This window comes from Manacus vitellinus, unplaced genomic scaffold (assembly GCF_001715985.3).
Source record: "Manacus vitellinus isolate BGI_N305 unplaced genomic scaffold, ASM171598v3 scaffold_17_pilon, whole genome shotgun sequence".
NCBI lineage: Eukaryota > Metazoa > Chordata > Aves > Passeriformes > Pipridae > Manacus > Manacus vitellinus.
This window is the reverse complement of record NW_021939256.1, coordinates 3863701-3876530: the sequence shown is the minus strand read 5'-3', so window position 1 is coordinate 3876530 and position 12830 is coordinate 3863701. Positions and strand designations below refer to the sequence as shown.

At 40.8% G+C, this 12830-nt stretch overlaps 1 protein-coding gene across 1 annotated transcript in view; it reads left to right on the top strand.

Annotated features, from left to right (window-relative positions):
- Positions 1-11345, top strand: part of GABBR2 (gamma-aminobutyric acid type B receptor subunit 2) — a 370340-nt gene extending 358995 nt beyond the window's left edge. The window contains exons 18-19 of the mRNA XM_018069987.2: positions 1715-1832; positions 8864-11345. Of these exons, the coding sequence (XP_017925476.1) occupies positions 1715-1832; positions 8864-9029 (284 nt within the window). The 3' untranslated portion in view covers positions 9030-11345. The remainder of the gene's footprint in view (positions 1-1714; positions 1833-8863) is intronic.
- Positions 11346-12830: the final 1485 nt, after the last annotated feature.

Sequence of the window (12830 nt, the reverse complement as noted above, 5' to 3'; positions counted from 1 at the left end):
TTGTAACAGCAAATGCCACACCAGCAAACTTCAGGCTGCCCCGAGACAATAGACTTCATTGCTTAACCACTGTCAGATTTGACTCTATGCTGTCTTCCCTTCACATTTAAACCATCACTGAATCTTACCATCTCTTTCTTTTAAACAGTCTTGCCACACCTGAATTTCTTAGCTCTCTTTTACTGATATTTTCTTGCCCCACCCAAAGCAGCTTCATGTGTTCTGGTCACCTTTCTCACCAAGACCCTTCTCTTCAATGCAACATAAGTGCAAAAACTTTTCTTCTGAGCTGTAGTGATCCTCATGTCTACACATTGTTGCATCCTCACCTACACTCCTCTTTCCACGTTATGTTTTTCACAGCAGAAAGGGAATGCTGTCAAATAATGTCAGGGATGACCTTGCTGGGAGGGCAATTATACGTGTTGGAGTTTACCTTCAAAACATTTGTTTATGCTTTCAACTTCTTTCCTCACTTTGTGTTTCTGCTGTTTGTTTTGTCCCACCAGTGCCTGTCTATAACACATATATTCCTTCCATGCTGGGAGACTCAAATGGGGCTTCTGAGCACAAGTAGAACAGAAATGCAACTTAAGCCTTCAAAATACACTGGCTTTTTCATGCTATTTTCCTTTCCCTTTACTCTTTTTCTGTTTTTCCCTCTCATGCCCATTTTTATGTTCAAATCCTCCAGTATCCTGTTCAAGAATTTACCTTAGACTTCTTTTCTTTGCTGCCTCAATGCCTGCAGCAATCATTGTTTCTCTGTTTGTGTGGCAAACAACTGCTGGTGATGGATTTGGAGCTGCTCTGTAATTATTTATGAAAGCTGTGAACTGTCCTCATTATTCAGATGCTTTCCATGTGATTTTATTTGGCTTAACGCAGCAGGATACTTTGGAAAAGTGGGCAGGAACAGAAAGGATCCCTGGCAAAGATGGCCTTCTTAAAATGGTTGTGTTTGCCCGTGTTTCTCAAGGGGAATGATGCCATGGGCTTCAGCACTCACAGGGACTCACAGGACACCGAGGGGAATCAAGTGAAGTGAGAGATGGGGAAAATTATGATCTTCTTCATTATCACTCCACAGAAAAGAGAATGGCAGGAGAAAGCTTAATGACATCATTAGCTGTCCTTCTGCAGACAGCCTATGGACCAGTGCAACTGATATGAATCATATTTCCATGCTAAATGATAGCAGTAGCAGATAGTCAAATGACAGCACCTAATTGCCTATGTGATTATGAGAGTACCAAGGTTTTATACATCAATGATATTATAGTTTTTCTAGGAAAAGATTTAACAAAGAAGGGTGTTTCTTATGAAAAGGTTACAATTTCTGAGTGTAAGAACAGTACAGTTACATTAATTTTCCCCTTAGCCTCAGTGTAGATAAGAGAGCATTATACAGCTACAAAGAGGTGGGCAACAAGGTTTGGTTTGTGGGTTTTTTTTAAAGGCGGAGGGAACCAAAGGAAGGACAAAAGAGTTTTTGTCACTTTTCTGTTTCTTCAAGATAGTTTTTATGGAGGAATACATCATCCAACACATAAGAGTACCAAATTCTCACAGGAAAACCTGAGAACAAATTGGAATATAGGTAGAATAATTTTACTTTTTGTCATTATGGATATCTGGGAAATTTTAAAATGGAACAATTTTACAATGGTCACTTGGTCACAGTAAAATAAAACTGAATGTCTTGTCCATCCAGATGGTGAGAAAGCCATTTTGAAAAATCATCTTGATCAAAATCCACCAGCACAGTGGGGTTCATCAGACCCTTGCAGAACAAGCAAAGATCCCATAGAAGACATCAACTCTCCAGAACAGTAAGTATATATCATTAGCTGCTGGTACAACATGAGATACCCCTTGCTCTCCTGGGTATGCACAGGCTTGGGTGCACATACTTGCTACTGTTTTAGACGTATATTCCATCCTGGACACCAGCTGCCTTGCTGACAAAATGTTAATTTAAATTATTACATTTCCTCAAAGCCCATATTTCTCTTTCATGCATTTTTTATGGGAAGATCTTCACTGTAACTCCCTTTCAGCCAGCCCCATCTACAGAGAGGGCCTGAAACATCAGCAACAGAGAATGTGAATGGTGCCTCCTAAAGCACCAGCAGGCAGCAACGTTGCACTGTGATGCCTCCCTGCCACCTGGTCACCACCTCGGTGAAATTTAAAGGATATCAGGGGTATGAGATCCAAAGGTGCCCCAAAGGCAAACTAACATATTGCTTTTCTTTTGTCAGAAACATCCATAGCTAAAGTTTCTGTAGAGAGTTGCAGGATGAGCTGTGCCCGACCACCAATAAATGGAGGAATGAAGAGGATGTACATAAGTGCACACATGTCTTATGGCTCTTGTCAAAAGTCCAAGTCCTTCCACACACCTGCCAGAGGGGTTCATGGTGTACATAGACATTTTATTCTTCTCCAATCTTAAGCTAGCTGAGAAATAAAAAACATTCTGAAGGCTTTTCAACGTTGCCATAGCAGCTGGACCTGAGTTTTGGCATAGGAAAGCCTGCACCAAGTAGTCTCCCTTAGAAACAATGCTGCAGCTACAAGGAGAAGGTGGCACAAAACAGTGGCTAGATTTTTGGAAGGGAAGGAGTCTTATGGTGTCAGCCTTTCTCTCTAGGAACCTATGCAATAAAGTCATGTCCTACCCTCTAATAGCTGATCAGGACCTGCCATAGGCCAGAGCTCAGAGAAGTGCCATATTCATTTGTCCCTGGATCATCCATTTCCTCATGGCAGTCTGGTGACACGAGCATTGCTTCATCAGGATCTGAACTAATAGTTGTCGGACTCCTGAGCAACTTAAAAGCTTATTTAAAAACAGAATAAATTAAACAGATTACTAGAATGAGTCACATGTTACATCTGTGACATCAACCCCAATTTCAGATAGTAGCTACTCTCTTGTACTACCTGGTGCAGGAAAACACGTGGATTTCTAACTCTGTCCTTACACTTAAAAAAAAATCCCAACCCAAACCTGCAAAGAAGCTAATACACACACACACATACACACATACACTGAGAAAAGCCCACAGTATACGAAATATCCTGTAATTTCACAAAGGCAGGGCTCTTGCTGAGAGAGCTCTCGTGACTTCATGGGGTCAGCAGAGCGCTTTAATGCACAGCTATTAGAGGCCTGTGTTTTTTTCAGCACCATTTGTCAGAAATAATGTTTTGTGAATGCAGACTCACCCACATGTGGCCTCCTTACATTAAGAAAGATGCTAAGAAAAAGACAGACACTCAATCCAATTGTCTTGATATAGATTTAATACAGACAAAAAAAGGAAAGGTGATGACAGAACTTCTAGGCTAGTGATAGCTGATGACAAGACTGAGATTTCCTAAAGGTCCTGAAGAGTGGGTCAGTACAAATCTGAACAGTCACTGACATTTATGGAAAGCAATTAATAAAGTCCTGCTAAATCAAAACAGTGTCATTCAGCATTTGCACAGCTGTGAATGTGCCAGGTCCAAGGATCAATGTCTCCCCTGAGGGTGAGCTGGCAGTTTGAGAGCCACGCTGCCTAGGCACAGTGGACCTGACAGAGAGGAGAAGTATAACCATCTTCAGGACTTCCTTCTTTTTGACAAGAGATTGCCTCTCTCCAAACTTTTTACTCTTTAAGATATCCTTCTGCAACTGAGGGCTTGTTTATGAACTTGTCTGGCAGGACTTCTGACCTTCAGTGGTTACTAAATATACATTTTTTGTCAAAAATAAAATAAAGAAAGGAGTAAGAAGTAAGCTGTAGTTTCTGTCTTCTTTCTCATTTCACTTCATACATAGGGCACCTGATAGGTATTTGCACAGTCTGAGAAATCTATTTCTTTTACAAGAACACAAATCTCAAGGACATTAGTCTGAAAAATATTTCCTGTTTGTCACAAGCCTGTGAAAGGAGGATGTTAAGACAATAATTTGCCTGCAGAACCGTTAACTCTTTGATGGCTGTTGGAAAAAGAATCATCCCAGCTTCCTGTGCTTGTCAGCACTCATTACAGCTGACATCTTCTAGCATAAAAATTCTTATAGAGTACAGAAAAGAGTTGATTTGGGATTTTTTCATTCTTTCTTACCACTAGTGCTGTATTTCACTGTTTGCAAGTATGATTTCTTATTCTACAGTTGTGTCCAAAGTGAAGGCACAGCAGTACACATGCACTTCAGCCTCAGTAGTGCAGGAAGCTTTTTCACCTTTGTTGATGGTGTGATGTTTACATCATCTCAATCAGAATGTGAGAAACACTTGGTTTGTGCTTGCCTTAGACTTAGAACTCCATGCCTAGGGAAAATGTGGTCTGTATGACTGTAAAGCAGCCCTAGAGCAGGAATATAGATGATTCTCAGTTCCTGTTGCATCTTAGTCCCTTTCCTGCTGGCCAGGATGCCATACATTATCCATACTGCCGTGCAAAATTTGCCATACCTAGTCAGACCATCAGATAAGAAGAGCAAAAAGTGGATGCTGACTGCTTTCTCTCCTGTTTACACTGGCTACACAGTGTAAATTAACACTTCCTACAGTAGGCAAAACAGTGCCAGTGCACAGGCTCAAGCCCTGTGCTTTGATTTTCTATTGTGCTTTTTAGCATACTCCCTAGCACAACTGTTTCAACTTGTACTCTCCTGGGTAATGCTCAGCAACAATCTGGTGTTCAGAAACCCTGTTTGGGGGATGCGTAGCTGCGCGGATGGATGTTGCACCATGCCAGATCATCTGAGGTCCAGAGAGCAGCCTGAATCAGTTCAGAATAGATACAACAGTTCGTTTCCCAGCAGACTGAGTTGTCTCTCACACACACAAAGTCAACTCTTTCCTGTTGGGCAGTCCTGCTTGCTTATCTAAAGATCTCATCAGTCAGCTTATCTGTGTGATGGCTGCATGAATACATTCAACGGTTTATCTTCTGTGACCCTCAAAGTCATCCTTCTGTGCACCTTCATTTCTGTCTATTGTCCTGTCTCATCCGTGATCTACATCCACTGAATTAGTTTTTGGCACTGTTAAAAATTTATACTGTTCTCATTTTAACAGCAACAGTATGTAACAGCCTTCCAGATCTCTAAGTAAAGGTGATGATAGATTTCTGAAGGAACCCACTGAAACCTGCCATTTTAATAGACTATTTCTATATGCAGGTTTTTTTGTAACCTTCAAAGCATAACTTCAAAGCATAACTGGAACCAGTTATTTTAATTTTAGTAACTAAAAATTCTCATTCTAAGAAGTTGGTTGTGGCTGGATTATTGCATTAACAGCCATATGCCTCAGCATGAACATGCCTCTGTTATTCAGTTTCTTCATTGACAGTGGATCATATTAGTCTGTGATCTTACTCAAATCTGTCATTAAAATATAGTAGATTTAGAATGATTACTTTACTTGCTTGTTCAACATCTTGCTTTATTGTAGTCTTTAAAACTGCACCAGCTTCCCTGCAGCTGCTAAAAATAAACATTTATGGGCTGCAGAATTAACTGAAATAATCCCTAAGTGTTTAGACACAGTTTACACACTCCCGCAGAACTTTGGATGCTTGACAGTTACAGTACTTGTTTCTGTCCCCCCACATACCAATAGATCTCAGTAGTAGTTTTCTATTACAAAACCAAAATATTTTTTCAGATGCCTCTGCCCCCTTTGTGGTATTGTGCATTCCCATGTGCATTGCATTGTGTTTCCATTTACATTGACATTGGAAGTCAAGATTTTACCTGATTTATATTTTCCTAATAAATAGTATTTCTGTACAGAGCTGAGGACATATGCCCTGTCCTGTTGGGTGGCTGCTCTGTGTGTGGCACCACCTTTCCTTTCCATGTCCTTCAGTGGTTGTCTATGATTCTAGACCCGCTAATACTAACCATTCCCTCTTCAAAATACTGGACCATATATATGCTTTCATATTCATAGAATTCTGGAAGGGCCCTTGAAAGGTCAACCAGTCCGATCTCCCTGCAATGAGCAGAGACAACTTCAACCACATCAGGTTGCACAAAGCCCCATCCAGCCTGGCCTTGAATGTTACCAGGGATAAGGCATCTACAACGTCTTTGGGCCATCTGCGCCAGTGTTTCAGTACTCTCATCATAAAAAATTTCTTCCTTATATCTAGTCTAAATTTACCCCCTTTTAGTTTAAAATCATCCAGTGTCCTATCACTCCATGCCCTTGTAAAAAGTCCCTCTCCATCTCTCTTGTAAGCCCCCTTTAGGTACTGGAAGGGTGCTGTAAGGAGCCTTCTCTTCTCCAGGCTGAACAACCCCAGCTATCTTAGCCTCTTTTCATAGGAGACATCCTCCAGCCCTCTGATCATTTTTGTGACCCTCCTCTGGACTCATTCCAGGTCCACATTCTTCTTATGTTGGAGGCCCCAGATCTGGATGCAGTACTTCAGGTGGTGTCTCATGAGGGCAGCATTACCTCCTTTGACCTGCTGGCCATGCTGCTTTTGATGCAGACCAGGATATGGTTGGCTTTCTGGTCTGCAAGTGCACATTGCTGGGTCATGTCTAGCTTCTTCTTGACAGGGCTGCTCTTGATCTCTTCATCCCCAGCTTCTTCTTGACAGGGCTGTTCTTGATCTCTTCATCCCCTAGCTTTTATTGATACTGAGGGATCCCCCAAAAGCACTGACAACACTGGTGTGGCAGGGGAGGGAGAAGAGAAAAATCACTGATATTGCAGAAAAAGCCCTAGAAAGAGTGAGGCAAGGCACAAACCCTACAAAGAGTGAAGCAGGTCACAAGATTTACTTTTGCTTAAGGAGAAAATAGTAGGTTTGTTTGGATTTTTTACTTGTTTTGTTTTGTGTTCCCCTCTAAGGCTTCTGTCTAAACTCTTTATTGTGTGTGAGTCTCCAGGCTACAGTTCTCTGCCCCAATTCCCGGAACTAGTTTTCAAGTGAAAGCAAACTTTTAAGTACAGTTAAAGGAAAATTTGCCACTCACTGCAGCCACCATTGGCATAGCTAAATAAACATGCTTTGTCCATGGTATGGCTAACACTGAAATGGATGAAAAAAACAATCCTATTCACTTGATTATGCAACTGGATTCTTTTGGAATAGCTTCAAAAAGCTCTTTAATGAGAAGTCTATAACAGTTGAACAGAGTAAGCATTTCCACTGGTGGGAAAATAAGCACAGGCAATTCTGCATTTGACCCTGCAACAAGAGATGGAATGACAATCTGCAGCATCAGGCTCATAAGGATTCAACACATGGAAACAGCGAGCCATGCCACCTCTGCACTCCTTGGGAACAAGGCATGATTTCATTGATAGCATCAGAAAGAGCTGGGCACAGTAGCAAAATAACAATGAATGGATTCTGTTTAGTCCCAGGAATGCATTGCCAGCACTAGAATGATCACCACTGTGGATTAACATTGCATGAAACTTTTATAGGGAGTTTGAGGGTGAAAAACAATGAGAAAGAGTTTCCTGAATAGACGGACAACATCTATTTCTACTGCATATCTCTATAAGCAAGACATGATTTGTAGTGAAGAAGCAAAAGAGAAGAGTATTACATTTCTTTCTGTTTGAATTTAAAAACTATACTGCTTGGTCCCTGAGCAGTGCATGTATGCCTTGGTATTTGTCTCTGCTTCCTAACACAAAGCAAAAAAGAAATTAAATGTTGTTTGAATTAGAAAGGCTGTCCAAAGACTAGCTTTCAAACACACACCTCTTATAAAGGCCTATACACAGTCATTATATCAGATAACAGGGAAACATAAATTTACTGATAAAATGCTTTCTATGGGCATTTTTCTTCTGGAATCAAAAAGCCAGTCTTCAGTTCAGCTCAGTCACCTTGACAACTGTCTTCTCTTTAGAAAGTGCCTCTGTGTTTCAAGGGTGACTGTCTCCAAATGCTAAGCCATCTTGTTGATAACATCTTGATGACTGAAAATATCTCTTACACTAGCAAACATTAACTGGATTTTGATTTTGTGAAAGGTGCTAGTATATTCACAGCACAGGGGTAGCAGAGCCCCTCATGGCACCATCTTCTCCAGGGAGAGGGGTTAGATGGGATACCTGTGAGCACAGTTTAGTATCCATTTAAGAAAAACCTAATACAAGATATCATTATGTCAACCTGCTTGGGAAAATGAATAGAGAATGTTAGGTTCTTAAATACTGAATTTTGGTGGTAGGTTAGACTGCTTTTATAGTGCCAACTCCTCAGGCCCGTAGCACTGACTGCTGGAACTCAAAAGCGTCCATCACCTCAAAAGCACAGACAAAAGCTTTAAAGAGGAACTACTTGGAAAAAGCCATCAGTCCCAATTCCCACCTGCCACGCACCTGTGTTTGCCTTAGCTGGAGTTGCAAAAATGCCATCCTTAATCCTTGTGCTAAGTGGTGCATGGCTTAAAACTCTGTGACCTCATGCATGTCTACACAGTTAGCCAGGGCTCTGCATGCAGTAGATAGCTTTACAAGGGGCTGGGGGATCACCAAGCCATTCACCCCTATTGCAAGCTTAAGGTTTTCCCTTTTCATGGCATCAGCACTCTAGCAATTAACCTGAATGTGCCTGGGAATTTTACAAGGTTGTGGGATGCTGAGAAAGCACCCTTAGATTCCTCTGTCATGTCTAACCTGTCAGAAAAATTCCCCAAAGGGAAATAACATCATGGTGGCGTAGCTCAACAGCAGCAAGTGCAATGCTCTTGGCATTAACCCTCCCAGTCGCAGCAGCAGGCACAGGAAACATCCTAGCGGCAACCTGTGAACATATCAACCGTGTAATGTATTACATCTTCCCCTTGGCTAACCCCTCTCTCTCTGTGTGTCTCCTTCAGCATACAGCGTCGGCTGTCCTTGCAGCTGCCCATCCTTCACCATGCCTACTTGCCGTCCATAGGGGGAGTGGATGCGAGCTGTGCCAGTCCGTGTGTAAGCCCCAGTGCCAGCCCTCGGCACAGACACGTGCCGCCCTCCTTCCGAGTGATGGTTTCGGGGCTGTAGGAAAGGGAGATCAGTGCTTCCTGAACTGCTTTTAAGTACTCAATGACTGGACTAAACATCTGACCTGGAACTCTGCTACAAACATGTAACATTGGCTCTTACCACAGAGGAACTGCCGCTGAGGCCCTCATCACAGGAGTGCCCGTGTAACTCATGTGGGAAGGCAAAGGAGAAGGACACAAGGAGTTTGATCTGTAGCCTTATTCATGGAGTTTTTATTTCTTCACCTAGAAGTCACTGAAAAAAAAACATTTCTTCCAAAATTTCTACTAGCAACAAGAAGGCTGGGAAATACGGATCTTGCAAAAAAGACACTAGGGAAAAAAAACCAAACACTCAAATGTCACTGAGCTTTGTGTGGCTGCTGAGAACATGCAATTCTATACTGTATCCATGTAAGGAAAATGCAGTGGTTGACCTATACCATGTTGAAATAGATACACTCATTTTTACAAGAGTTGTGTAAAATTGCTGGAAACATTCTGCACTGGTTAGTCTTGCTTGTTTTCATTTCAGGTGATGATGTTCAGTAGGAAGGAATTGTGAGAAATGATTCCTCAGGTGTCATTGAGACTGCAGTGCTGTGAGCAGGGTCACCTCTATCTTGCAGCTGTATGTGAAACCCAAGCAGAGCCAGAAGCTCCAGCTCTGAGTTGCCACCAGCTGGAGAGCTGCTAGTTGCAAGAGGAGCACTTTGCCCTTCTCCAGGGGCAATGGTAGTAACTGCTGACCATCTGCAGCTTCATTTTTAGCAAAGTTTTTGCACCTATTTCAGGATAAACACCACCAATCGTAACATACTAAACTGTCTGGAAAAGTCCTAGGGCTGATAACTCAGGAAACTGAGGACAGATGGGTAGTAAAGTCTTAATGTCACAGGATGAATTGTTTTTCCTAATTTGTTTGAATTGTGTCACACATAATTACAATAAAATTAATTTAGTTGATTTGGAGAGGGGGAGGGGCTAGGGCACAGCACTTTGCTGCTGCAGGCAAAGCCTGCAGAGCACATAGATGTGAATATACACCATGTTTGCTTCGTACCTGTGTGTGACAGTTGTAGCAGATAATAGAGAGGACAAATCCAATTTACCAATAGAATATTTTATCTGAAGCCTAAAAGGACTGTGTAAAAAAAAACAAAGGGTTTTATACTTTAGCTCCATTCCCTGAACCGAAGCAATTAGGAGGAATGAAAGTGGCGTACCGTCTGAACCAGCTCTGGAGCCAAACCCTCAGGCACAGGTGAGACACACATGCAGCTTCTTTTTCAAAGGGACTGGAAATGTGTCCTCTGACTTCCAGGGCTGTTTGCTGAAAGTAGGGGGAAAAAACACATGAAGCACCCACTGGGCTCTCAGTTTTCTTTGACCAACACCTGTGCATCTCAGACCAAACCTTTGGAAAGACATACCTACAAAGGTTTACAGATAGCAATGACTGAAGCACAGTTGAAGGGGTTCATTAGCTGAGGGACTTAACTGCAGCTTTGACAAGCTAGCATAAATCGCCATTAAAAATAAAATACTCCTCATAGTGGCCAAAACCAACATGAATATGTATCTGAATCTTACAATCAGGAGCATCACAAAATATTTCACTTGGCACATACAGTAAGAGAGGGTATGGAAATATCTGTAGTTTTTAGAACAAAAAAAACCTGTAAGTATAATCACAGATAAAATAGAACTCATTACTCTGTTTAAGCACTAAACACTGACGTTGTCACTCAATGTGTGTTGACAGTATTCTCTTGCTTTATTAATATCATCAGGGCCTGGTTTATTTTAAAAGGAATGTTAATTTTTAAAAAGAGAAAATTACAATATTGTATATAATGTATACACAAAGATCTCTGTAGAAATATTATTCCAACTTAGCAGGAAAAAAATTCAGAAGTATCAGACCATTGGAGGTGAGTGTGTGTGTGTGTGTGTGTGTCTGTAACTTCGTGAATACTGACTGTGTGACGTTTATTAGGTTTAAACCATGCAGTACATTCTTTGTCTCAATGATACTGTAGTTTCTCCCATAACATTTTTTTTACTTTACTGCAGATAACAAGACCAACCAAGTGAATATAGCTATTTAATGTTTCTGTTCTTTTATACTGCAGCAAAAATGTACTGTAAATTTATGAAGAGGCTGTGCCCCAATGGCATTTTCCAATGATGTTAGTGCACAAATGCTTTAAACTAGACTGGAACTGCCAGAATAAAATGTAAATGAAGAATTTCTTGTATAACCTTATACTGCATGAGATCAATTTTTAATAAATTGTTGCAAATCTGTTTTTATGAATAAAATATGTAAAACCTAGCCTTTTGGACTCAATGCCCTCTTCCCCATAGCAAAACCATTTTTAATGAGTGTGTGTGTATATAAACATAAGTATATATAAAAGCCTCCTTGGAGAAAGAGGAATCCTATTACAACACCACATTTTAATAAAAATGTAATATGTAATAAAAATACACATCCTAGTAGTTGAAGGGTTTGCATTTTGACAAAATAGATAGATGAGCCTCTGCCCTAAAATACAGTACTCATTGCAGTACTCATGAGTGAAGTCTAAGACCTTTTTTAAATGGGAAAATAATATATACTGAACATTTATATCCAAAGCATACTTAATCCACTCACTATTCTGTCTTGCACTGCAGTGAGTGTGAATTCAGAAGAGAATGATTTTACTATTTCACATAAACTATTGAAATTGAGCCAATCTTCTAGCGCAATAGTAAAATCTCTTCTTCACCAAATGAGAAGTTTCTGAGAATAAACACTGATCCAACTGCTTCATGAAGGCAAACACTGAATTTCTCCATCTAGTTTCATTCATGTAGTGGGGTTCGTGTCCTAAAGCGGGTTCTTCTATATGGCAAAAGAGGAAGAGGGAGAAAACGTAGGGCAATGAGAAAGCTAGAAGAAAGAGTATTTTGAGATTTCTGCTTTTCAACAGGGCAGCATCCTCAAGCCAGCACAAAATGTCAAAGCCCAAGGTGAAGGAATTAGACCCACAACAAATGTGTTTTCAGTAGATTTCTGATGCAGCTTAGGAGTTCCACCAAATATACACAAAAGAGAAAATACCAGAGACGAGTTAACAGTGTGGATCATGGCTCTCAATGCAGAATACCAGTTGGAAGGAGAAACTCAAACAGATACGTCAAAGATCATTCAAGAAAGGAAAAAAAGTCCAGAACAACTTTAATGTGAAACCTATATTCAACCAAAAGCTGTGGGAGGATGTGAACATCTTAGCTTGCTCATGAGTAATAGGAAACCAGAACAAAACAAAACATTACTTTAAGAAGTCATGAAAAAAAATAAGAGGGAGATGTCAGAGGAGCAAGTTTGCTTGAACCATTGAGTTTACAGAGCCACAACAAATACACTTCCTATACAATCATAAAATTGCTATTGAATTCATGAAAGATTGCTAATCTTGCAGCACTACTTTCAAATAATTAAAATAAAGGATGATAAAGAAAGAGTAGTTCCTCTTTCTTTTAAGAGATATCTCTTCCTAGACATTGATAGTCAAATATTTTCTGATCTTTTCAAAACTTGTTTGTTCATTACAAATCTCAGGACAGTGAGCCTGTTCTCCCAAAGACTGGATTAGTGTTTCTGTCGCTTTCTGCTCAGGCTTGGTTAGCTACTGGAAGCCAGCCCAGCAAGACCTGTCCCAGCATTTCCACAGCACCCTATGGATATTTGCAGGGCTTTATTTTGCTCTCATGCCACAGTCCAAAGGATGGTCTGGTTTGCCTGTTCAGTAAGCTGACTTTCCTTGTC